At 36.4% G+C, this 25,844-nt stretch overlaps 1 protein-coding gene across 3 annotated transcripts in view; it reads left to right on the forward strand.

The window, feature by feature from the left end:
* Nucleotides 1-25,844, forward strand: part of mon2 (Mon2 homolog, regulator of endosome-to-Golgi trafficking) — a 273,966-nt gene that overhangs the window by 153,759 nt on the left and 94,363 nt on the right. For all 3 annotated transcript variants that reach the window (XR_016548096.1, XM_090389771.1, XM_090389772.1), the window contains 2 exons: nt 11,427-11,537; nt 21,245-21,420. Coding sequence is in view for 2 of the 3 variants with exons in the window: in XM_090389771.1 (XP_090245897.1) it covers nt 11,427-11,537; nt 21,245-21,420 (287 nt within the window). In the remaining variant the exon portion in view is untranslated. The remainder of the gene's footprint in view (nt 1-11,426; nt 11,538-21,244; nt 21,421-25,844) is intronic.

Here is a 25,844-nt window from a genome sequence, read left to right on the forward strand (position 1 = left end):
TTTGACTCCATACAGCATAAGGCAATGTTTCGGGCACTGGAAAGACAAGGCATAGATACTCCATATATTATGATTTTGAAGAAAATATATGAGAGTGCTACATCCTTTATTAGACCAGGCAAAGACAGTAGCAAATTTAAAATCGAGAAAGGAGTTCGACAACGAGACACAATATCTCCGAAGCTGTTTACTGCTGCCCTTGAGGAAGCTTTCAGAAGATTAGACTGGTTGCAGAAAGGAGTCAATGTGAACGGAGAGTACCTAAACCATTTACGATTTGCAGATGACATTGTGGTCATAAGCCACGATCCCAAAGAATTAGAGGAAAATCTTAATCAGTTATGCACAGTTAGTAAAGATTTTGGACTAAAGATGAATATGGCTAAAACAAAAGTAATGATGAACAAGTATGCCACGGAAAGGGAAATAATGATTGAAGAAGCAGTAATTGAAAAGGTGGAGTCATATACTTATCTGGGACAAGTTATTAGCTGTAATAATGATAAATGGCTGGAAGTCAAGAGAAGAATAAATTTTGGATGGATAGCATTCAGGAAATATAGTCACATACTGAAGAGCAATATCCCAGTTTGTCTGAAACGTAAAATAATGAATCAATGTATACTCCCCACCATGACTTATGGAAGTGAAACTTGGGCACTCACCAAAAGAATGGAAGAGAAGCTAAGAACTACGCAGCGAAGAATGGAACGAATTATATTGGGAATCAGACTGTTAGATAAGAAGAGAAACACATGGATTAGGCAGCAAACTCAAGTAAAGGACATTCTTATCAAAACTAAAGAACTAAAATGGTCTTGGGCAGGACACATAGCTCGAAGACATGATGACAGATGGACTAAGAAAATAACAGAATGGTACCCAAGAGGAGCTAGAAGAAAACCTGGAAGACAAAGGCGGAGATGGATAGATGAAATTCATGAGTTTTTGAGTAGTAAATGGATGGCCAGTGCTCAAAACAGAAGGAACTGGAAAGTTGCTGGAGAGGCCTTCATCCTGCAGTGGATTGAAAATGGCTGATGATGATGATGATGATGATAATGGGGTTAGAAATTTTAAATTATGTCAGAATTACTCTAAACTTCCAGTTCTTTTTTGGCAACTTCATAATACTTAATCAGATTAGTAAGTCACAATTTCCCTTTAACAAAATCACATTGCAGTTTCAGCATAATCACATTACTTTCCAGATGACATTTCAATACCTGTGAACTTTGTGATTTTCCTTTTGAAAAGGCAGGCAGACTTGAAGATTTGTAATCAGAGCTGAATTAAGGATGAAATAGGCCCCTGGTCATAATTAAATTTGAGGCCCCTTTAATATATACAGGCACCCCCCATATAACACAATAACTTCTACAACACGGTTTCACTCTAACATGATTGATAAATTGCGGCAATCCTTGCACAACACGGTACTTATATAACATGGTTTTGCTCTAACACAGAGAATTTAGATAAACCTCGCATAATGGTATTTTTGTGCGGGGAAAACTGCTATTATGTCGGATGTAATTTTTCAACGTTTCCACTCTTTTTGAATATGTCGAATGTAATTTTTGAACGTTTCCACTCTTTTTGAATATGTCGGATGTAATTTTTCAACGTTTCCACTCTTTTTGAATATGTCGGATGTAATTTTTCAACGTTTCCACTCTTTTTGAATCCCCGCTGCTGACTCACTAGTCAAAAAAAAAAATTATTGAGAAATCCCTGTATTTTATTTTGTTGGGAAATTCCTGTGTTACGTTCTGTGCTATTGAACTTGTACTTGTTGAACTTGTGGAAAAATCTAGATTTCAAGGTTTTATTACTATTGGATAGCACACTAGGCCATCCAAAAGGTTTAAGTCATCCAAACGTTGAAGTTATGTTCCTACTGTCACAGTTGTACTGGGTTAATACAACTTCTTTCATTCAGCCGTCAGATCCAGGCATTATATCCACCTTTAAAACACATTCCATCAGAAAATCGTTACACTGGATTTTGGAAAAAAATTGATTCCAAATATATTGAAGTAATGGAGACATGGAAGCATTTCTGAATTGTGGACCTTATCAGAATCATAGCTTTATCACTGAAAGAAGTAAAACCATCAACGTTAAATGCATGTGGAAAAATGTATGACCAGAGTCAGTTCATTCAGGAAATATGTTCGAATGGGCAGAAAACGGAATCAGTGTGATAGTAGAACTTGCTGTCGGTAGGAGGGGAAGGTTTTGATGATATGACTACTGAATCCCTTGTGGGTAGCACAGTTGATAGAATCACCCTGCTCCCCACACCAGCTGGAAAAGACCCGATCGAATCCTGTCGATGAAGGGAGGAATTTTTATGGGTCTTTTTCACAACGTGACTGAATTAGTTGGGCGAGGGTATAATGGTTTTTTATCCCGGAAACTCTAGTTTTTCATCCGGCAAAACAGAAAATCGACCACAGGACACAGGCAATTTATAGACAATATTCAGAGTAACATGGCCTTAGTCACTGAGCTCCTAAAAAAATTAAAAAAAGATATGATTACTGAAGACATTCAAGAATTACTGGTAGAAAAAGAAGCTGGTGTAGCGGATTTGGTGCAAATGGCATCAGAGGTAAAATCAAATCAATTCAGATGATGATATCGCAGATGAAAATTCAAACTTCCAAATTTTACACTAAAAAGCATTGGGCAAGGCATAAAGTTAGCCGAGCAATTGGAATCTTATTTTTTGAATGCAGATTCTTGAATGAAAGGAGCCCAAAGTTCAAAAGGGAGCTTCAAAAATGCTTAGTTCCATACAATGAAATTCACAAAGATTTATCAAGCAAAAGCAAACAAACCCAGATTACTGATTTTTTAAAGAGAGCAGAAGATACATGAAATCTAGAATGGTGTATTTTTGTTAGTTTTGTTAGCGAAATAGTGTATTTTTGTTAGCTTTTGGAATGTAACCCTCCTTTTGTACTTTTTCTTAGTCCCGTATAACCTGGTTTCGCACAACACGACATTTTACAGGGACCTAATAACCGTGTTATATGAGGGTTGCCTGTATATATACATTGCACATACATAGAAATACAAATACTACATAGGTTTTTATATTTATATTGTGAATTATAATTCCTTGATAAAAATATAAAATAAAAGGTCAAAAAAGTTTTATGTATTTTTGACTTGAAAAATAAAATAACAATAAAAACAATTTTAATAGAAACTTTTAACTTATTTATTGTACAATAAAAAGGTATAAGAATAAAATTTAAACACTTAACAAGTTAAGTTTAAATACGCTTTTATATTACATGTTTTCTTGGTTTATTATTATTATTAGAAATTTTTAGAAAATATTTACGCTGAAAATGAGACCCCTCTTTGGCTAAGGCCCCTGGCCATGGCCGGTTTGGCCATAGCATTAACGTGGCCCTGTTTGTAATTGTTCATTTCATCCATAAAAATACTTATAGGAATTGGAAAGAGATTTGAATATCTCCAATCTATAAGGACTTCATGAGCCCAATCACATTCCCATCATTGTCACTAAGGAATTGATAGTTTCTTTTGCTGCTTTTTTTAAATATACATTAAGTCCACGACTTATGTAAGCCCGAGTTACGTAACTTCGGAGTTACATAAATTTTTTTTCACTAAATTTTTTTTAAAATTTTATTTTTATTTTTTTTTTAGGATTATAAAATTTAAAACAGTAAAAAAAAAAGATAATAAATAAGCAATAAATAACGACGAACACGGCATGCACAAATTTCAGAAGTGAGATACGGAGTAAGAAGCTTAAAAAATTGAAATGAAGACATAAGAGAATAAGTGACAGCAATACTAGTAAATCTACCAAGAAAAGGAAAGCAATCGATTTGGATCAGAAAATTAAAATAATAAGGATGTATGAAAATGGTCAAACATTAACAAGTATCGTGCGGAATTTAGATTTGTCAGTGTCAACACAATAATAAAGGACAAAGTTCTTCATTCTTCTGAGGATATTATGAGAATTTTGAGAACCTTCATTCTTCTGAGAATTTTGGCATATCATGGATATAGTAGTGATATTTTATTAGTCATTCCTGAGTTACGTAAAACTCAACTTACGTAAGAAGCCCTGGAATGTATGTTGGGGACTTACTGTAATGGGATAAATCCTGTCAGTGCCTTGGTACCTCATCCAGTTTTTAGCATGATTTTATACTATTCTCATTCAGAGATTAATGAACAATTCAATTTCTGATAACCATTAGGCCTGTCACCACCTCGTAAAGTCTAAAAAATGTGATTTGTCATGCAAAGAACATAGAAAGCTCTTGTTACAGAGTTCCTCAAAGTACATTGTTGCTAATTTTCTTCCTGTTTTGCTGATATGCATTTTCACACATTTGCAGTCACTCTTTTGTATAATAGTTTTTGTCTGTCAGATTAATTTTTAATCTTTATAGTAAACCAATTCTATTAATAAGTTTAAATGTGAAGTCAGTTTAAAATTTTTTTTTTATATCTGGCAGATTCTTTCTGTAATAAAAAAAAAAGCTATAATTTTTCATATAAAATGTACTGGAGAAAGAATCAAATGGATAAGGAAAAAAATCTAACGTTAATTAAATTGCAAAGGTAAAAGGTTAATGAAAATCCCCATCACAAAACATTAGAAAATATAATACTTAGTACCATGCATGAGTTGACTGTTGAGAAGACAGAAGAAGGTACTTGTTAACATTAGGCTCGAGTTTCTGTAGGTTGTAATTTTCAGGAAATTAGCATTAGTAGAGGCATTTGATGCAAGAAAGCAAGCTTATGCAGCATCAGCCAAAAAAAAAAAAAAAAAAAAAACCACTTCCACTTCACCCCTCTGTTCGTTCGAAATACCTGTCCAGCTGAGCCTTAAATTTATTTAGGCTATCAACCTCCACCACAAGGGATGGAAGTCTGTTCCACCAACCAACCACCCGCTGGCTAAAGGCAAATTTCCGCACGTCTATCCTACATCTGTCTTTCCTCAATTTGAATTTATGCCCTCTCAGGTGATTTTTCTGAGCTAGAGGAAGAATCCCATCAGCATTGAGCATGCTTAAACCATTCAAGGCTTTATACACCTCTATCAGATCACCTGTGAAGATCATCTATCAGATCATCTATGAATATTCAAATAAAATGATTTACTGATTGATACTCAGAGGTGAAAAATAAAATTTCTTGCACATAGGTACATTTTGTAATTTGAATGTGCCTTTATGTAAGTAACATCAAAAAAATTGTACAGATGTAAACATTACTTATAAACAAGAACTGATTTATAATATCAGATAAGACAAAAAAAGTTTGCTTGTCCAGATATCTAAATTTTCTTACTTCTTTCCTCCCCTCTGGAGTGTGATTTAAATAACAGAACAAGTAGATACACTTTTTCTGAAAGATATTGAGCAAATTTAAGAATGATTGCGCTTGCCATTATACTAAAATGAGGGTTTTTTCTGACCACTGCTAAGAATGTGAATCTGCAAGATATTTTGCTATTACCTGTATTCACGATTACTGATAAATGAAGTGATTGTCAAAAGCTGGTGCTATGTGAGTGCCAAAAACATTGTAAGCAGTGGCCAAAAGCATTTTTATTACATAGCTCTGATGCGTTATAAGATAAATGGCTTTTACCACTTTTCTTACGTAGCAGCGAAGCACTAAGCAGCAAACTAAGTTTGCTTCTTAATGCTCTGACCTCATATTGTGGAGGCAATTTGTCATGAGCTGCCTTGGTATTGTACTACTCTAAATAAAATGCACTGCTCCAGGGGAGAAGTATTTGACTGTTTTATTTAAAGTACTTGCTGCTATCCAGATTCAAGTTTCGACTGGTTGAAGCCTTATCGGTGAGCAGGTAGGCAATGTGAAGTAGTATTCCTTAGTAGATTTGTAAAATTTTTGTAAAATCGGACAAATGCTTATAATTTATTGTAATTTTTCCTTGTAGAGGATCTGCGATCTCATTATGGATTTAAAATAAACTTTGTGGATTTTTTAAAAAGGGTAGTATAGGCTATTTTTGGAAATTTTAAAGGAATGTTAAATTTTAAGAATATTATATTTTATTTTAAGGCAGAAGAATACTCTTACCTGGGGTTTTCTTCAGGGACGGCTGCATCCGGGAGAAGTGTAATTCAGAAGGTGTTGAAATTGCAATTATATGAAAGGAGGATGAAGGAAAAAGTCAGCTTTTGTCCTAAATCCTTGCATGAGGAGTAATTATAGGCATAAAGGGAGATGATGTCCTGAAGCCTGATGGGGGCTTTTCGTTAATACCATCTTCAAAGCTTTTGAAGATGGTTAATATAATTACAATTTTCATATAATTGCAATTTCAACACCTGAATTACACCTCTCCCGGATGCAGCCATCCCTGAAGAAAACCCCAGGTAAGAGTATTCTTCTGCCTTAAAATAAAATATATAATATTCTTAAAATTTAATATTCCTTTAAAATTTCAAAAAATCCACAAAGTTTATTTTAAATCCATAATGAGATCACAGATCCTCTACAAGGAAAAATTACAATAAATTATTAGCATTTGTCTGATTTTACTAAAATTAGTGGGTTTTGACTACTCGAGTTGTCTGTTCAACTGTCTAATAAAGTTTCGAGACTTTAGGACCTCCACATATTAGTTGCTAAGGTTGAGATTCTGGAGTTGAAACTAAGTCTGGGCAGTGGCAAATATTTTAAATAAAACAGCACTATACTTCTCCACTGGAGCATTAGCATTAGTAGAGGCATGTGATGCAAGAAAGCAAGCTTATTCAGCATCAGCCAAAAAAAAAAAAAAAAAACACAACCACTACTCCCATTTCACCCCTCCGTTCGTTCGAAATACCTGTCCAGCTGAGCCTTAAATTTGTTTAGGCTATCAACTTCAACAAGTGATGGAAGTCTGTTCCACAAACCAACTGCCCGCTGGCTAAAGGCAAATTTCCGCACATCTATCCGACATCCGTCCTTCCTCAATTTGAATTTATGCCCTCTCAGGTGATTATTCTGAGCAAGAGGAAGAATCCCATCGGCATTGAGCATGCTCAAGCCATTCAAAGCCTTATACACCTCTATCAGATCACCTCGCCCATGCCTAGTCTCCAGACTCTGTAATTTGCAAAACTTAAGCCTTTCTTCGTAAGACTCATTCGAGCAGGACATCGTTCTTTTTATTTAGAGTAGTACAATACCATGGCAATTGCCAAAGGTGTCTCCACAATATGAGATCAATACACCAAGTAACAAACTTAGTTTTCTGAATGCTTGATAAGAAAAATGGCTTTGGCCATTACTTAAAATCATTGATATTAAACAGATTTTGCTGCTGTTGACCAGTTCCTCAGGATGCTGCTGAAAGATACCCAGGGTAATAGCAGGATTAGCAGATTCATTTTTGGAAAATATTTTTATAGCATTTGGAGTGAAGCTGGATGAAAATCTTCTCCCAAGCAGGTTAAATAGGGATTGACATCTTTTACTTTATAAACTGCCCTCCAAAATATCAAAAATATTAGGTAATATATCTAAATAATGTTGGTACACCTCTAGCAGCAATAACTACAGTAAATCTGCATGCCATGGTGCACAGTTGTCTCCAGTAAACAGAAATAAGCAAAAATAATGTCATTCTTGAACAGGAATGAAATGCCATTTCTGTTCAAGTATGACCTTTAGATTCATCTGATTTATTGGTTGCTGAGACCTCTATTTTTCCATTTGATTTATTGGTTGCTAAGGATGTTGTTCCAGATTCCATTAGTGCTCATATCCAGTAGCTGTGTAGGCTATCTATGGCAAATGCTACACATTGGTGGAGTGCTCTACTTACTATTCCTACAAAATTTGTGGGCTGTGACATTGTCATTTTGGAAGAAATTGAGCCATTGTGATCAGGTATGATGGCATTATGTGATCGACCAGTCTGCAGAAATGTTGTGATGTACAATCTGGTGATAATGCCCCCGAGAATAATGAGCAGACCCATGCTGTATTATGAGAGAAACAGTCCCCAAACTTTTAACACTATTGCCAGTGGCCTGCAGAGTGGCAGGATGCATTTTGGAATCCATTATTGCTTGTGGCTTCTTCCACACTTTCTTGCATTTGTCAGTTTTAAATGACTTGAACAGTGATTTGGCTAACAATCTCATTTTGCTTCCAGTTTTTCACTGGCCCTTCACTATTCCTGAAACCATTGCATATGGATTTATCTATTCCACTCACACATCAGATGCTTGTGGATTTCTGTAAATATGCATTGATCCATTTTCCTGAAGTCACTGCCAGGTGTGCTGATGAAAATAGGTTCCTGGCCTCCAGTGTTGAAAGTTTTGATGATTATCTGCATTGTTACCTTCTGAATTTTGCATGCATTGCAGACCAAACATCTGTGATATCAGTCATGAAGTATCTCTTTTCATCCAGATACATTCTCTTTTTGTTGTTGATTTTGACTCACAGTATCTCTTTGAGTGAAGACCCCCAGACACCAACTGCATTGATGCATGTGTGAACTCTGCTACTGCCTATAATGAATTATCCACTGCACAATCACCTATTATCGTGTTTCCTGCTTTTCTCATGGTGCACTGTTAGCCAAGGCAGCAGACACTCACTTTCAGTTTGTCATGCTGCTCCTTGCAATTGTGTGAAATGTTTGCTGCACCAGTTTGGAATAGTGTCTCATCAGAAAAAAACAATTTCTGATATAGATGATGCCACAGCTTTATGGAGACTGCGTCTACTTAGAAAAAAACTTTTTCTAGGTAGGAGCAGTCTCCATTAAGCTGTGGCATCATAAGACCTTTTCAAAGGTTTTATTTCCTTGTACTGCTTCTGTAAAGCTTGCAATTTGTAAATACACACAGTTCATGTCTCCTATAGATTGTTGTGTGCACCAGACCTAGACTCTCTCACTTCTTGACTAGTATGATGAATAGATAACCTGGGACTGCAAACAAGTGCTTTCCACTATCTGCCTTCCACAACATACAGGATGTATATAAATTATTCACCTCATTATGAAGCTCAATTAAAATTTTATTGTAATAGGCATTGTAAAATGGTTTGCTGCCCTTAATAAAGCAACTCAGAGAATTTTTTTCACAATTTCTCATCATGCAACTGTAAACCTTTGGTAGCATGTAGAATGTCAAGACAGTTGCCGATTTCAACCCAAGAGTTTTGAAGCATATCTTGAGAAGTGGAAGCCATTGACCATTCAATCTGGTCTTTTAACTCTGTTACATTGAAAACATTTTTTTGCATACATCTTGTCTTGTACTTAGCCTCATATAAAGAAATTCACATATGTGATATCCTCTGAAAGAGGAGGCCATGGAATAGGATCCCAGCAGATTCAATGGTTAGAAAATTTTTTATTGAAGAAATTGCACACACATGCAAGCTCCAGTGTGGTGGTGTTCCATATTGTTGATAGAACACATGGCTGCATATCTTCCAGCTGAGATGCAGCATACACTTTGAGCATATCTAGATTATTTGCAGAGTTCACAGTGTTTTCATTGATGAAAACTGGCCCATTCACCTGGCTGAAGGGTATTGTGTGCTGCACATTTACCTTGGTACTATCACACTCGTGTTTGTGAACTGAATGGATTTTCAGATCCTCATATGCAGAAATTGTGTCTGATAACTTTACCGGACAGGTGGAATGTTGCTTCATCACTGAAAACGAAATTTTCCAGAAAGTGCTTATTTTTATTATATGGTTGGGAATGTGAACAATAAATTCCTCTCATCGTGATTTTTCGTGAGACGATTTGCACTTTGCACTTTGTATGCATACAATGTTGCTTGCAGTATTTGCAGCTGCAGGCTTGCCCAGCAAAATAGATTTTGTAGGACTTGAGGTAACCACTTCCTGAATTTTCGAAATTTTATCTGCAGATACACTGTCTGCTTGCTCCTTTTTGGTGCAGCACACTGCCAGTTTCTTGAAACTGTTTTAATCATCTCCTCATTGATTGTTCTGTAGGTGAATCTTTCTGGAATTCCAATTGCAAATGTCTCTTTACATTCAATGGAAATTTGGTATCCCACAGCCATGACGCACACACTGCTTTCTTCTGCATTATTGCAATTTTAATGCTATCCTGTTACAGTGCTTGCTGGGATCAAGGCTGCCAACCATATGAAAAAAAAAAAACATTGAGTTGCTCTGATAACTGTAGTAAACCATTTTAAGATATTTTGTATAAGGCAATGGTCAGGCCACGCCTTGAGTACTGCGTACAGGTCTGGAGGCCTCATTTTAGGAAGGATGTAGATTTGCTTGAGCGTGTACAGAGAAGGGAAACAAGATTGGTGAGGGGAATGAAGGGATCCTCTTACCAAGAGAGGCTTAAGTTCTACAAATTGCAATGGCTGGAGACTAAGCACCTGCATGGTGATCTGATTGAGGTGTATAAGGCCTTGAATGGGTTGAGCACGCTGAATTCTTTTGGATCCTTCCACTTGTTTAGATTACGAACCTAAGGGGGCATAAATTCAAATTAAGAAAAGAGAGATGTAGAATAGATGTGCGGAAATTTGCCTTTAGCCAGTGGGTGGTTAATTGCTGGAACAAACTTCCATCTGTTGTTGTGGAAGTTGATAGGTTAAATAAATTTAAGGAGGAACCGGACAGGCATTTGGAGGGAATGGTGTGATTTTTTTTTTTTTTTTTTTTTTTGCTCATGCTGCATAAGCATCAGCTCATACATTTGCTTTCTTGCATCACATGCCACTACTACTACTACTACTATCTATTACAATAAAATTTTAATCAAGCTTCATAATTAGGTGAATAATTTATAGACACCCTATTATACTTCCTGCATATTCAACAATTCCTCATGTCATTTTAAGATGAAATATTCGTGAGCTGGACCACAATTGAACTTGCATAGGAATTTCTGCTGTATTTCATTAGAGGACAAATTATTCATACTAGGGGTGGCATTCACCATTCTTTTGCACTCCACTGCACTATTTTATGAACTGATTTGTGCCTGTGCTCAATATACAGTTGTGTTCCAACTAAGAAGCATTGATATAGCATTTACTCAGCTGGTAACATTACCAACCATTAACAGAAAAACATGTCCTTCTATGGGTTTTTATTCTTAAGCAGTAAAGCATTATATATTTTTTATCTTTTTTACCAGATACCCTGTATTTCATGCATGGCTGGCTTACATGCTTATGTTCAAATACATCTTGGCAGTTATTTTAAATCAATGAATAATAAAATGGTTTGTGTGTTTTATGTTATGACTCAATTTCTAGTTTAAACCTACATACTCAAATTCTCTAGTTTCAAAGAGGGTTTTTTTTTTTTTTTTTTAATTACACTTGCTGTATACTTTTGGTTGATGTTCTTGTCGTTTCAGGTATGTCAGCATCCACATATTAGGATGAGAGAATGGGGAGCTGAAGCAGTGACATATTTGATAAAAGCTGCCTTGAGCCATAAATATGATCCTCCACTTAACGAAAACAAGGTAAGATGCCAAAATTTCAAAATTCGCTGCGAAATTTATAAATAAAAGATAAACATGTACTGAAACAGTTGAAGAAATTTTTGTTTTTCACTATTTTCCTGTATTGCTTAAGGGAGATGTTTTTAAACTTCTGTTAATCACACACAATATTTTCTACACAGAATTCTGTGTATTTGTCACATATCAATCTGAGATAAAATAATTGAATGATAACAATAATATTGCTAAACAAGGTATATATCTTCCATTGCTAGGGAGTGCAGGTTGATTACATTTATAAGCTGTTGAGCAATGTTGAATCTTGGGTGATGTTTTTAACATTGACAATGGGTCTGCTACATTAGCCTTCTTTGCAGGCTATAATATTGCTAAACAAGGTTGGTGGTTTGGGGTTATCCCAAAATAGTTTTTTGTGTGTACCTCCTATCTTGTTTATCATTTTACATGTGAAATCACATTCATTTAAGTATAATTTTTTGGGGTGGAGGGAAGGAAAAAATTGCAGCTTTGCTGCTCTTTCTCATACCTTTGAATTTGGTATGAGCTCATACCTGCTCACTGAAAAGTAATCATTGGCAAAATCAGTGTAAGGATTGTGAGAGCCACCTATGAAGAAAGGCAAAAAATTCACTCATAGGAAGTTAGTAGCTATATATAGTACAAAAACACTTATTTAAGATACCAATAGCCTGGTCTGTGCTTGTTGACAGGAGCGACTGCTTCTACAGGGATTGGATACACTTAAATATAAAGGGTACAAGAATATTTTCTGATGCTATCGAGGCAGTGTTAGGTGGATCGGAAAACTGGTAGCTTGAGGGGGATACATGGATTAATAGATTAACAGTAGCCGCAGGCAGAGATGAAAGTGATCCTTGCACTGCTTCTATTGGAATGAACAGCAGCCTGGAAAACAAGGTGCAGAGGATTCCAGAGACTGCTGGGAGTCATTGCGGAACAAGTAAATACACAGACTGTGTGAGGGTAGCTAAGAATAGGAACAGGTGCATGTATACTTGCTTGTACACCAATGCTAGGAGTTTGATAAATAAATTTGATGAATTTGAGGTGGTCAAAACATCAAGGGCAAATATTGTTGGGATATCAGAGACGTTGTTGTCACACAGATATAAGGAATGTAGAAATGGAATTTGGGGAGTACAATGCATACAGGAAGGACAGACAGGACAGGAAGGGAGGAGGGGTTATGCTATTAGTTAAGAAACACATAAAATCCAAGGAAGTGCAGCCAGTCGACATCACTGGACAGTGTAGTATCGAGTCAGTTTAGTGTGACATAAGCACTGGGAAATCAAAATTGAGAGCAGGAGTGTGTTATAGGCCTAATGACTCTGATGAGTATAATAAAAAACTGTACAGGGAAATAGAGTGGGCCAGTAAATCAGTCTTATAATGGAGGATTTTAATTTCCCGGATATTGACTGGAATTTGTGTGTTGGTCACTCACACACTAGCAACACTTTTGTGGATTTATTGGATGATTGTATTCTACAGCAACATGTTCGGGAGGCAACCAGAGGGAGTAATACTCTTGATCTGATTATCAGTAGCGATTCTTCATGCAGATAAAGGAACCACTAGGTGGCAGTGATCACAGTATGCTGCAGTGGGATTTACTTAGAAGTAACTACCATCAACGGTAAAGGGAAGTGTTTTTGCTTTCTTAAAGGTGACTACGGAGGTCTGAGACAGTATTTAAATTCCATACGGTGGGACCAACTGATGATATTACCAACAGTAAATTCAAAATGGGAAGCATTCAAAGAATTAATCTTGGAAGCTACTAGGCTTTACATACCAACTAAGAAATATTGTTCGAGGTTTAGGCTTAAATGGATGTCAGATGAACTAATGAGACATATGGCAGAAAAGAAAAATGCATGGGATACATAAATTAACAGGTGACACAGAAGCCTATGATAGATACAAAGGGTACTAGGAAAGTTTTGCAATATGACGCAACAATGAATCACAGGAAGCTGCTTGTTGCTGCATGTTGAGACATGTTCATACGTGCATAGTAGCCACCGCGCCAAGTCGATGGGCTCAGTTATTCATTAGTAGTGAGAGTGTAAAGTGCTTGCGATGGCATCGTGGTCACGAAATGAGATAAGCACAGTTTTGCGGTATAATTTCGTGCGTGGTTTAACCATAGACCAGTGCTTAGAAGAAATGACTCTTGCACTAGATGATGATTGTCCACATCGTGCAACGATATTAAGGTGGTATAGAGAATTCCAAAGGGGAAATTTCACTCTGGAGGATTCTGAGAGGCCGGGAAGGCCACGAACGTCAGTTACGGAGGAAAACGTTACTGCTGTGAGGAAAATGCTTGACGAAAACAGGCGAGTGACCTACCAACAGAGGATACTTTGGGCCTAAATGCACCAGCAATTCGTTCGATTCTGCAAGATCATTTGCATGTGAAGAAACTTTGTTCTCTCTGGGTGCCGCATCAACTGACTGAAGAGCAGATGACGCGACGTGTGACTTGGTGCCAGGAGATGTTAAAAAAGTTTGATAAGGGACAATCTCGGTATGTGAACAACATCGTGACAGGTGACGAGACTTGGCTGTACTATTACGATCTGCCGACCAAGGCTCAAAACAAAGTTTGGGTCTTTGATGATGACGACACGCCCGTAATTGTCAGAAAATCCCAATCTGTAAAGAAGAAAATGATAGCTGTATTTTTCAAATCGAGTGGAATTGTGGAACGTGTCGTTTTGGACACGCAGAAGACAGTCACAGCTAAGTGGTATACTGAACAATGCCTGCCTAAAGTCATTGGATCTATGAAGAACCTGCGGCCAAAGTCAAGAATGGACACCTGGTACCTCCATCACGATAATGCTGCAGCTCACCGCGCCAAAGCCTGCACCGAATATTTGACCACGACAGGACTGAAACTTCTCGAGCACCCTCCCTACAGGCCAGGCCTTGCTCCCTGCGACTTTGCACTGTTCCCGCATGTGAAAATGAAGCTAAAAGGGAGGCGGTTTTCCAGTGATGAGGACCTTCTACGGGCTTGGGACAACGAGTGTGCTTTACTCCCTAGTGAAACTTGGCAGAACTGGTTTAAAGATTGGTTTCGGAGGATGGAGAGGTGTATTGAATGTAGAGGAAATTACTTTGAAAAAATTAAATAAACAAAGCTGTATTGCAAAACTTTCCTAGTACCCTTTGTATAAGCTGGTCTGTAACCATGTTACAAAGGAGGTTAGGCAGGCAAAGGCAGATTATAAGAAATCTTTGGCAAAGAGTTCTTTACTTATGTAAATTCTAGAAGGAAAGGGATGAATCATATTGGTCCACTTAACATAGATGTTCGACTATTGATGATCCTGATCTAGTAGCTGATAAACTGAGTGAGTTTTTTTGCATTACATTCACACATGAGAAGTTATTCAAGGAATGCCAGAAGTTTATCAAACTCTAACAGGAGCTAAGTGATTTTGTAATAACTGAGAGCAAAGTGGAGGAGAAATTGTTGAAGATAAACATAAGAAAAGCACCTGGAGTGATGGAATCTATTCAGTTATATTAAAGGAGGCATCAAAGGCAGTAAGTAAACTCTTAGCCCTAATTATGAGAGCTTTCTTGGATTCAGGGCAGGTACCCATGGACTGGAGATGTGAAATTGTGACCCCAATTTACAAAGGAGGACAAAGCAAGTAATTACAGACCTGATAGTTTAACTTCTGTTTCAGGGAAATTAAAGGAGGCACTGGTTAAAGAAACACTGTAGGATCGTCTAGATAAGACTTCAGTTATAGCTCGGACACAGCATGGGTTTGTTAAGGGGAAGTGTTGTCTGACCAATTTGATTGGATGCTATGATGTCACAAATCAACTGGATGCAAAGAATAATTTTGAGATCATATATTTGGATCTTAGAAGGGCTTTTGATACTGTTGCACATGGAAGACTGCTGCACAAATTGGAGCAGTGTGGCATTGGAGGCAAATTGCTGCTATGGATAAAGTGATGGTTGAGTGGGAGAAGACAGAGTGGTAATCAACGGACACTTCTCTTCATGGACTAATGTTATTAGTGGAGTCCCTCAGGGTTCAGTGGTGGGTCCATTGTTGTTTTCTGTATTTATTAATGATATTGATGGTATACCAGGCTTAATGTTCAAGTTTGCAGACGATACGAAGGTCGGCAGGGTTGTTAATGACACTAATGACAGTACGCTGCTGCAACAGGATCTAGAAAAGTTGAGCAGATGGGCTGAGAGGTGGCAACTGAAGTTTAACTTTGAAAAATGTAAGGTACTGCATATGGGAAGCAGTAACCCCAGAGTAACATATCAATTGTGTCGTACTACACTGACAGAGGTAGAGCATGAAAAGGACCTGGGGGTAATTGTGCAGGCAGATATGAAGTTTTCTGAGTAGTGCAGATGGTCTGCAAGAGTAGCTCATGGTGTTTTGTCAATGATATACAGGAATTTTTCTAGCAGGGATAAGGAGGTGATTATCCCCTTGTGTAAAGCAATGGTTAGGCCACACCTTGAGTACTGTATACAGGACTGGAGGCCTCATTTTAAGAAGGATATAGAGCTGCTGGAGTGAGTGCAGAGAAGGGCAACAAGGTTAGTGAGCGAACAAAGGGTTGCTCTTATGAATAAAGGCTTAAGTTTTGCAAATTACAGTGTCTGTAATTTACCTGCGAGGTGATCTGATTGAGGTGTATAAAGCGTTGAATGGTTTGAGCATGCTCATTGCTGATGGGATTCTTCCTCTTGCTCAGAATTTGAATTTATGCCTGAGAGGGCATAAATTCAAATTGAGGAAAGAAAGTTTTAGGATAGATGTGCAGAAGTTTGCCTTCAGCCAGCTGGTGGTTGATTGCTGGAACAAACTTCCATCTGTTGTTGTAGAAGTTGATAGCTTAAATAGATTCAAGGAAGAACTAGACAAACATTGGGAGCTAGCGGATGGGTGAAATGAGAAGGGTTTTTTTTTTTTTTTTTGGCTAATGCTATATAAGCTTGCTTTGTTGCATCATGTGCCTTTGCTAATGCTAAATTAAAAAGACACGATCCTATGTGAGTTCAACAATGAAAAGTTTTAATGCACTGCCAGATTTTTGTGGATTTATTTGCTTTTAATTTATATTTTATTTGTACCTACATCATAGCATTTTCTCATTTAATTGGCTTGGATAGTGTAAAAAAAATCAGACAATGGTCAGAGCTTTTCTTTCACTAACTTTAAACTTCTCTTTATCTTTTTCCTAGAAATAATGAAAATGAGTTTCATACTGGCAGACCATCATTGGTTTTTCAAACAATTTTGAAGCTTTTTTTTTAGGCTCTATCTGAAGATCCTGGTACCAATTTACAAGCCATAGCCGCAATAAGGCATTGCTGTTGCAACCAATGACAAACTCTCATTCATGTTGTCATTGGCAGAACTTATGAAAATATTTAGTTTTCATAAGTTCTGCTACTGTGTGAGTGATCAATTCACAAGTTCCAGTCAGCATCTGGAAAGTTAAAATCCCCCATTATAAATTATTCTGATTCACTTACCCGTTCCATTTGTATATTTTTTCACTATACTCATCACAGTCATTTATCCTATAACTTACTATTTTTCATTTTCTTAACATTGTTTTTTCACTATACTCATCACAGTCATTTATCCTATAACTTACTATTTTTCATTTTCTTAACATTGTCCTATAACCTTTTAGGGAAATGCTCTGTTCTTAATGTTGTTAATAGCAATGGGTACTAATATCAAAATAGTACAACAATATCACCATTTGTGCCCGTAACAGATAATTGTACATCATTGGTCACTTACACTGATCCTATTTCACTTATCTTTTTGCATGATGTATTTTTCATTTCACTGACAATAGAGTCACTGACAGTAATTATTTCCTGTAGGACCAGCAATTTCTGCCTTAGGGGATTTTGCTGTGTAGGCCGAAGTGTTGAGCTGGGCACATGAGTACTTGATGGATCTCTTGTTTTAATTCCTTGAAGGACATTATCCCTGTTCTTCAAGCTCTCATATTCACCTCTCAGAATGCTAAATTTTTAATTAATCTCATCATATTCTTTGCTCACCACACCTTTGGCTGTATTATGTCCCACTGCAAATGGCTTTGCAAGCATACAGCAAGTAACATCATTATAATACCCTGATTCGTAGGAGAACTGCTCTTGGGAGTTCTCCACAAGCCAAAGCATTCTCATGAGCCCTTTTCTTTGCTGCTCTAGTCTGAAGCATCATTTTAGTTTAAGATTAAATCAAAACTATCACACTAAACTAAAAGATACTAAGTGCAATAATAAGGCCTTGAAAGGCTATTATAGGAAGTTTTCTTTTAGCCAGCGAGTCATTAATTGTTGGAACAAGTTTCCCTCACAGGTAGTTGAGGCTGATAGTTTTAATAAATTCAAAGGTCAACTGGATAATTACCTGTGTGAAGAGGGAAACACAATAATCAATGGTGGCAGAATTCTTTCTCAATTTGACTCTCATTTTTGAGTAACTTTCAAAGCCAGGTAAGAAACAAATTTTACCTGCTTTATCAGCTAAAGGCAAATAATAACTGCACTACTAATTTGAAACAAAAAAAAACAACAAAATCCAATAATTTTTAATTAATAAATCTACTTAGCAGCTTTCAAAAATGACTCCAACTCATACTAGCTATCTGAAAAAGAGGGAGTTTTATCTGGTATTAAAAAGATCTAGAAATGGCAGACTATTGTTTTGTTCTATTTCAGTTTAAAACGTTTTTATTCATGGATGTGTGGTATTTAAGGAATTTTGGAAATACAGTCTGTCCTCGTATAGCACGATAGTTGCGTTCCTAGAAACCCTCGTGCAATGCAAAATCGTGCAATATAAACAACAGCCCCTATGGGAAAAGTAGGGTTAGGTGCCGACCACCCAAGATTGAACACACATTTGGAACCAAAACATTACCAAACACAATAAATAATCGGGTAATTTTAATCGTTATAAAATACTTACGTATTTTATAACGATTAAAATACGTAATAAAAATAATATTATATTATAATAAAGTATTTTTAGTATTTTTTTAATACTAAAAAAGTATTTTTTACGGATAAAATACGTATTTTATTCGTAAAAAATTTATTATATTAAATAAAATAGTCGTAATAAAATACTTACGTATTTATAATACGTAAGTATAAATTATAATACGTAAGTCGTAATAAAATATTGCTAATGCTTTTGCTTCTATCGTAAGCAAACTTGCTTTTTGTTTGATTTTCTATCCAAAGAGATGACAGCCGTTCCATCTCTTCCAATTCTTTGTGTCTTAATCTAATGGATTTTAATTACACTTTGAGTTGTTTCCACTATGAAAGTTTTTATTTTCTCCGCATTCTTTGTAATTCTCCGCGTTGCTTCATTTAGGTCTGTAGCACGTGCAATATCACATGGTCTTTTATTTCGCTCAAAGCGTTTCACAATTTCATATTTTTTCTCTATCGACAGAAGCGGACTGGCCATAAGCCTTACGGAGGAAACCACGGTGGGCCGGAGGCCGGTGTGATTTTGGCCATAAACCGTAGTATGAGGCCACTACAAATTTTCCCGGATAAGAATTTTTGACCCAGTCCGCCTCTGTTTATCGATATTGCTTCTTTTTTTTCTCTCTCTGAATCTGCAGTGTCTTAGCCAGGACGCTTCCTTTTCACACCTTTTAAGTATTTTACTCATTTTTAGGGAATAAAGCACAATTACAAAACGAGGAGGCATGCTTGATACACATAAACAAAGCTGCGCGCGTATAGCAACTGAATAAACAACACCGTAAAGGCCGAGATACACTATTAACACCTCACATTTTACTAAAGCACATTTCTGGGGGTTACTACCATAAAACAATAAAAACAATTTCCAGTTGCGTTTCTGCTAGTGGAACCTGTTATAAACTGGTAGTAAACTCCATCTAATTGCATTTGCGATTATATCGATAGCTGGAATTGTGTTGGTTTTTACGTTATTATGGTGAAATGTGTTTCCCCTTCACTGATATAAAACACATAAATACATTTTCAGAATCTTATTCATTCCTATCGTGTTGCGTTCGGTTGGGGTGATTCCGCATTCGACTGCCATTTCTTGTAAACACAAAGGCGAATTGTGTATAAGCGAATTCGGTTCGTGTTATATAAGATAACGTTCCCCTATTTATAAATCGTGTATGATCGAATTCGTGTAATGCAAACACGTGTTATACGAGGACCGACTGTAGTTATTATATCACCATAATAATATAATATATATTCACATTATATCATCATGTAATGTGAAGAATCATGTAACATGTATCAGTTGATTCATCATCAGTTATTGTATCAATGCATATCTTCCTCAAAATATAGATTGGAGGGGGAATTGTCTGGGGCTGTTTCTTCAAACCCCTCCTTGAATGTTTCAGCATGGATGTGGGATATACAGATTCTAAGTCCAAATTTTTGAATGTAAAGGGTGTCTAAGGATCTGCATTAATCTTCTGCCACTGAAAGATCTATCAGATTTAAAATTTCTGTTGATAAGTTGTGGTAGTTTCTAACTGATTTTCCAATTTGTTAAAGTATAATTTTTGTTTTGTTAAGTGCAAAATATTATTGAACATCAGATGAAATTAATGTCATTCTTACCAAGATGGATGTTGACTAAAACTGTTATGTGAATGATTCAAGTTTTTTATATATCTTCCATTGTTAGGGAGTACAGGTCGATTACATTTATAAGCTGTTCAGCTATATTGCGTCTTGGGTGTTTTTTTTTTTTTTTTTCTCCCATTGACAATTGGGTCTGGTCTGCTAGGATTTCCTTCTCTGTGGGCTATAATATTGCTAAACATGATTGGTGGTTTGGTGTTATCTCAAAGTAGTTTTTTGTATGTACCTACTGTCTTGTTTTCTGATATTTAGGTGTTTTATTTGTTTTTAACTGAGTTGTGATGCTGTTAGGACACTCTTTTATAATTGTTAAGTAAGAGTTTGTACTACTATGTAAATTAATGATTAACCCTTACCTGTTCTGCTGTCTTTATGTTTATTGAAGAAATTGTACAGAAAGTACCACAAAATGCTTGAGAATTATTTGTGGTCCCCTTAAGAAATTAAGGACAGATTTTACTCTATGCAGGTTGAAGTCTTAATTTTCCACATCTTCATTAGCTTTTACTTTTAAGTAATCAGGTTTTCAGAGTTTAAATTACCATTGTTCATTTTAGGAGTAACATTTGATTTTAATTATAATAATTTAGTTAATATTATTTTAAATCATTGTAGGTGAGATTTTCCACTAGTTGAGGGAGGAGTGGAGTTAAACTCATCAGTTGGAGCTACAGTTAATTGATCTCAGGCAGAGAATGTCAGTTTTTTTTTTTTTTTTTTTCCCTTTACGAGTTATTCTGCCATAGTGCATACACACATACATTGATATTAATATACTCTTTTACGGTTGCATTTTTTTATCCATATAAACCATATGAACATTTACACAAACTGTATGAACTAGAGCACCATAAGAATTGGCACATTATATCTTGAGTAGCTGATGTACCAAAAAGCAGAATTGCTAAGGATGCCATGATTTTGAACATGTTGTTTGTGTGTGTGTGTGTTAAAAATTTGTGATTTAATTTAACTCTTTTCGCATTATTTTCAGAAATTGCAAATAATGCTTCTGTCACCTCTTCAAGAATTGTCTTCTATTCCTCATCCTGATATAAGGCAGAAGCAGCTTGATTGTGCTCTTCAGATCTTGCACAGCAGTGGAGAAGCAATATCTGCAGGTTGGCCACAGATTTTGGATGTTATTGGAGCAGTTTCAGAAGCACATGGGTAGATATTCTAAATTTTGTTCACTTATCATGAAACGAATAATCTTTAGCTGTTAATTAGTACTCTAAAACCTTGCTAATTTAAACCATCTGTAATTCAGCTTGCTTTCCTTTTTTATATCTTTCTATTTTATTTATGCAGAAAAGATTTTTCCCAAAGCTACAGCCTATACAACCTAAGAATCAGAGTCATATTCAACTGTATATATTTATATTGAGGGAAACAACTGAAAAGTGATTTTATTATTATTATTTTTTAATGTTTCTGACAAGAAAAGACAGATAAGGGCAAATGTTAAGTTATACTATAAAATGTGCTATTTACAAATGGGCTGAAAGTTAGAATGAAGTACAATAGTAAATGCATGAAGAAAGATTTATGATAATGTTCTTATTTATTTTGATGGAATCAAAGATAAAAGAATGTCCAAATGTTTTGCATGACAGTGGTGAAAAGGATATTCATATGGTTGGTGTAAGAATGTGGCTACAATAAGATGAAATAGTAACAGTAAAGAAACGTTAACAATAGTAAAGAAACCTTTACTTAAAAGAACATTTCTTATTTCTTCACAAAAGGCAATATGATTGAGACCAACTGTGTACACCTGATTAAAATCATATTTATTTGCTGTTCAATTTGCAATCTCTTTATTCCACTTTATTTTAAACAAACATTTTCATAAAGTGTTGTTTTTTTTTTTTGTCATATCCTCTAATGCCATTTAAAGCTGATGGACTACAAATACATTTGCTTGTTTTTATGGACTATTACTATTTTCATATAATTATATTATCTAATTTGAACTACTCCCCCTTTTCACCCAAATTAGTGAGGTCCTACTGTACTTGTTCATTAATATATTTTGTCAATTTCTTGAAAAACAAATTGTTTATATTGACTGCTTATTCAATACATAAACAATTTGTACCAACTTAAGGTTGGTACAAATTGTTTTCATTATCAGCAGAGTTAAGATGCTCAATGAATCCTACAATTGTGCACTTATATATATTTAAAAAATAAAAGACTTTACCTCAATGCTCTTTTGTAGAATGCTTCAGCAGACCAAACTCCTGAATTCAATCAAACATAAAATTATTTAATGACTTTTCTCCCCAAAGATGCATAAATGGCTTGACACGTCCGTAATCGACAGCTAAGGACGCCCAACCCAACCACCAACATGTCAAACCACCACCACATAACCCTTGATGACAAAAGCCATTATGTCTAATAAAATCAATAAAAGGTTGCAGAAAGTAATAGCATTAGCATTAGTAGAGGCATACGATGCAAGAAAGCAATCATATGCAGTATCAGCCTGGGGGGGGAAAAACCTCATTTCACCCCTCCATTCGTTCCAAATGCCTGTCCAGCTCAACCTTAAATTTAGGCTATCAACTTCAACAGCAAAAGATGGAAGTCTGTTCCACCAATCAACCACCTGCTGGCTAAAGGCAAATTTCTGCACATCCATTTACAACTGTCTTTCCTCAATTTGAATCTATGCCTCCTCAGGTTCTTAATCTGAGCAAGAGTAAGAATGCCATCAGCATTCAGCTTGCTCAACCCATTGAAGGCCTTATACACCTCAATCAAATCACCTCGCAGGTGCCTACTTTCCAGGTGCTGCAATTTGCAGAACTTAAGCCTTTCTTGGTAAGAGCACCCTTTTGTTCCCCTCACCAATCTTGTTGCCCTTCTTTCTACTCGTTCTACCAACTCTACATCATTCCTGATCATCATCTCTACATCATTCCTGAAATTAGGCCTCCAGACCTGTACACAGTACTCTAGGTGTGGCCTGACCTTTGCCTTGTACAACGGGATAATCACCTCCCTGTCCCTGCTAGCAAAATTCCTATATATCATTGACAAGACTCCATGACCTGCCCTGGCAGCCCATCTGCACTGCTCAGCAAACTTCATATTTGACTGAACAATTACCCTAGGTCTTTTTCACTTTCCACTTCCCTGATTGCAGTACCACATAGTTGGTACGTTTCTCTTCGGTTATTGCTACCCATATGCAGTACTTTGCATTTGTCAATGTTAAACTTCAGTTGCCACTTCTCAGCTCATTTGCCCAACTTATCTAGATCCAATTGGAGTAGCATACTGTCTTTACTGTCGTTAACAACCCTGTCACCCTTTGTATCATCTGCAAACTTGGACATTAATCGTGATATACCTTCTTTTGTGTATTCATCAATATCATTGATGAATACACAAAACAACAATGGGCCCAGCACCGAACCCTGGGAAACTCCACTAATAACATTTATCCACAAAGAGCAGTGTCCGTTAATTACCACTCTCTGTCATCTCCCACTCAACCATCCCTTTATCCAATGTAGCAACTTACTCTTAATGCCATACATCTCCAATTTGTACAGCAGTCTTCCATGTGCAACAGTATCAAAAGCTTTCCTGAAATCCAAGTATATGATATCAAAATTATTTTTGACATTCATTTCCTTTATGACTACATCATAGTATCCAATCAAATTTGTCAGACAAGACCTCCCTTTAACAAACCCACGCAAAATATCAAAATTATTTTTGCCATTCATTTCCTTTATGACTACATCATAGTATCCAATCAAATTTGTCAGACAAGACCTCCCTTTAACAAACCCACGCAAAATATCAAAATTATTTTTGACATTCATTTCCTTTATGACTACATCATAGTATCCAATCAAATTTGTCAGACAAGACCTCCCTTTAACAAACCCACAGCGTGGGTTTGTTAAAGGGAGGTCAATATAACTATTACTATTACAGTCAATATAACTATTACTGCAGTCTTGTCTACATGATCCTGCAATACTTCTTTAACCAGTGACTCCATTAATTTCCCAGGAACACAAGTTAAACTAACAGGTCTATAGTTACTTGTGTCACCTTTTGAACCCCCTTTGTGAATTGTGATACATTTGCACACCTCCAGTCCATGGGGACCTCCTCTGAGTCCAAGGAAGCTCTCATAATTATGGCTAATGGTTTGCTTACTTCCTTTTCTGCCTCCTTTAATATAACTGGATAGATCCCATCCACCCCAGGTGCCTTCCTTATGTTTAACTTCAACAATTTCTCCTCCACTTTGCTCTCAGTTATTACAAAATCACTTAGCTCCCTGTTAGAGTTTGATAAACTTCTGGCATTCCCCTCATTGAATAACTCCTCGTGTGTGAATGTAGATGCAGAATACTCATTCAGTTTATCAGTTACTTGAGCAGGATCATGAATAGTTGAATCATCTATGTTAAGTGGACTAATCTGATTCATCCCTTTCCTTCTAGAATTTACATAAGTAAAGAGCTCTTTGCTGTTTTTCTTTGCATCCTGGCGCACTATGATCTCCGTTGTCAATGTGCCAATAAACACCAAAACAACAACATCTTTGCATCCTTTGCCAAAAATTTCTCGTAATCTGCCTTCCCCTGCCTAACCTCCTTTGTGACTTTATTACAGACAAGCTTATATCTGCCATAGGCTTCTGTGTCACCTGGTAATTTATATGTATCCCAAAGATTTTTCTTCTCTGCCACGAGCCTCATTAATTCATCTGACATCCATTTATGCCTGAACCTTGAACAGTATTTCTTAGTTGGAATGAAAAGCCTAGTAGCCTCCAAGATTAAGTCCCTGAAGGCTTCTCATTTAGAATTCAACATTGGTAACATCATCAGTTGATCCCACTGTACAGAATTTAAAAACTGTCTGAGACCACGATAGTCACCTTTGCGAAAGCAAAAGCCCTTTCTTTTAGCCTTGATGGTGGTTACATCTTTAAGTAATTCCCATATCAGTACATTGTGATCACTGTCACCCAGTGGTTTCTTTATCTGCAAATTCTTAATGCATGAATAATCACTGCTGATAATCATATCGAGAGTATTACTTCCTCTGGTTACCTCTCGAACATGTTGCTGTAGAAGACAGTCATCCAATAAATCGAAAGAAGTCTTGCTAGTGTGCAGGTGACCAAACTGAAAGTTCCAGTCAATATCTGTAAAGTTAAAATCTCCCATTTATAAGACATTCTGATTTACTTGACCACTCTATTTCTCTGCACAATTGCTCATTATACTCATCAGATTATTAGGCCTATAACACACACCTACTCATTTTTCCTTTCCCAGTGCTTATATGTTACACCAAACAGACTCAACATTGCATTGTCCACCAACATCAATTGGATGCACTTCCTTAGATTTTATGTTTCTTAACTAACAGCATAACCTCTCCTCCCTTCCTGTCCTGTTTATCCTTTCTGTACACATTGTACTCCCCAAATTCCAATTCTGCACTGCTTATATCTCTGTGATGCCATGTCTCTGATATCCCAACAATATCTGCCTTTGATGTCTTGACTAGCACTTCTAGCTCATCAATTTTATTAACTACAGCAGGCC

Source organism: Mastigoproctus giganteus, chromosome 2 (assembly GCF_048544385.1).
Source record: "Mastigoproctus giganteus isolate SK-2022 chromosome 2, ASM4854438v1, whole genome shotgun sequence".
Taxonomy (NCBI): Eukaryota; Metazoa; Arthropoda; class Arachnida; order Uropygi; family Thelyphonidae; genus Mastigoproctus; species Mastigoproctus giganteus.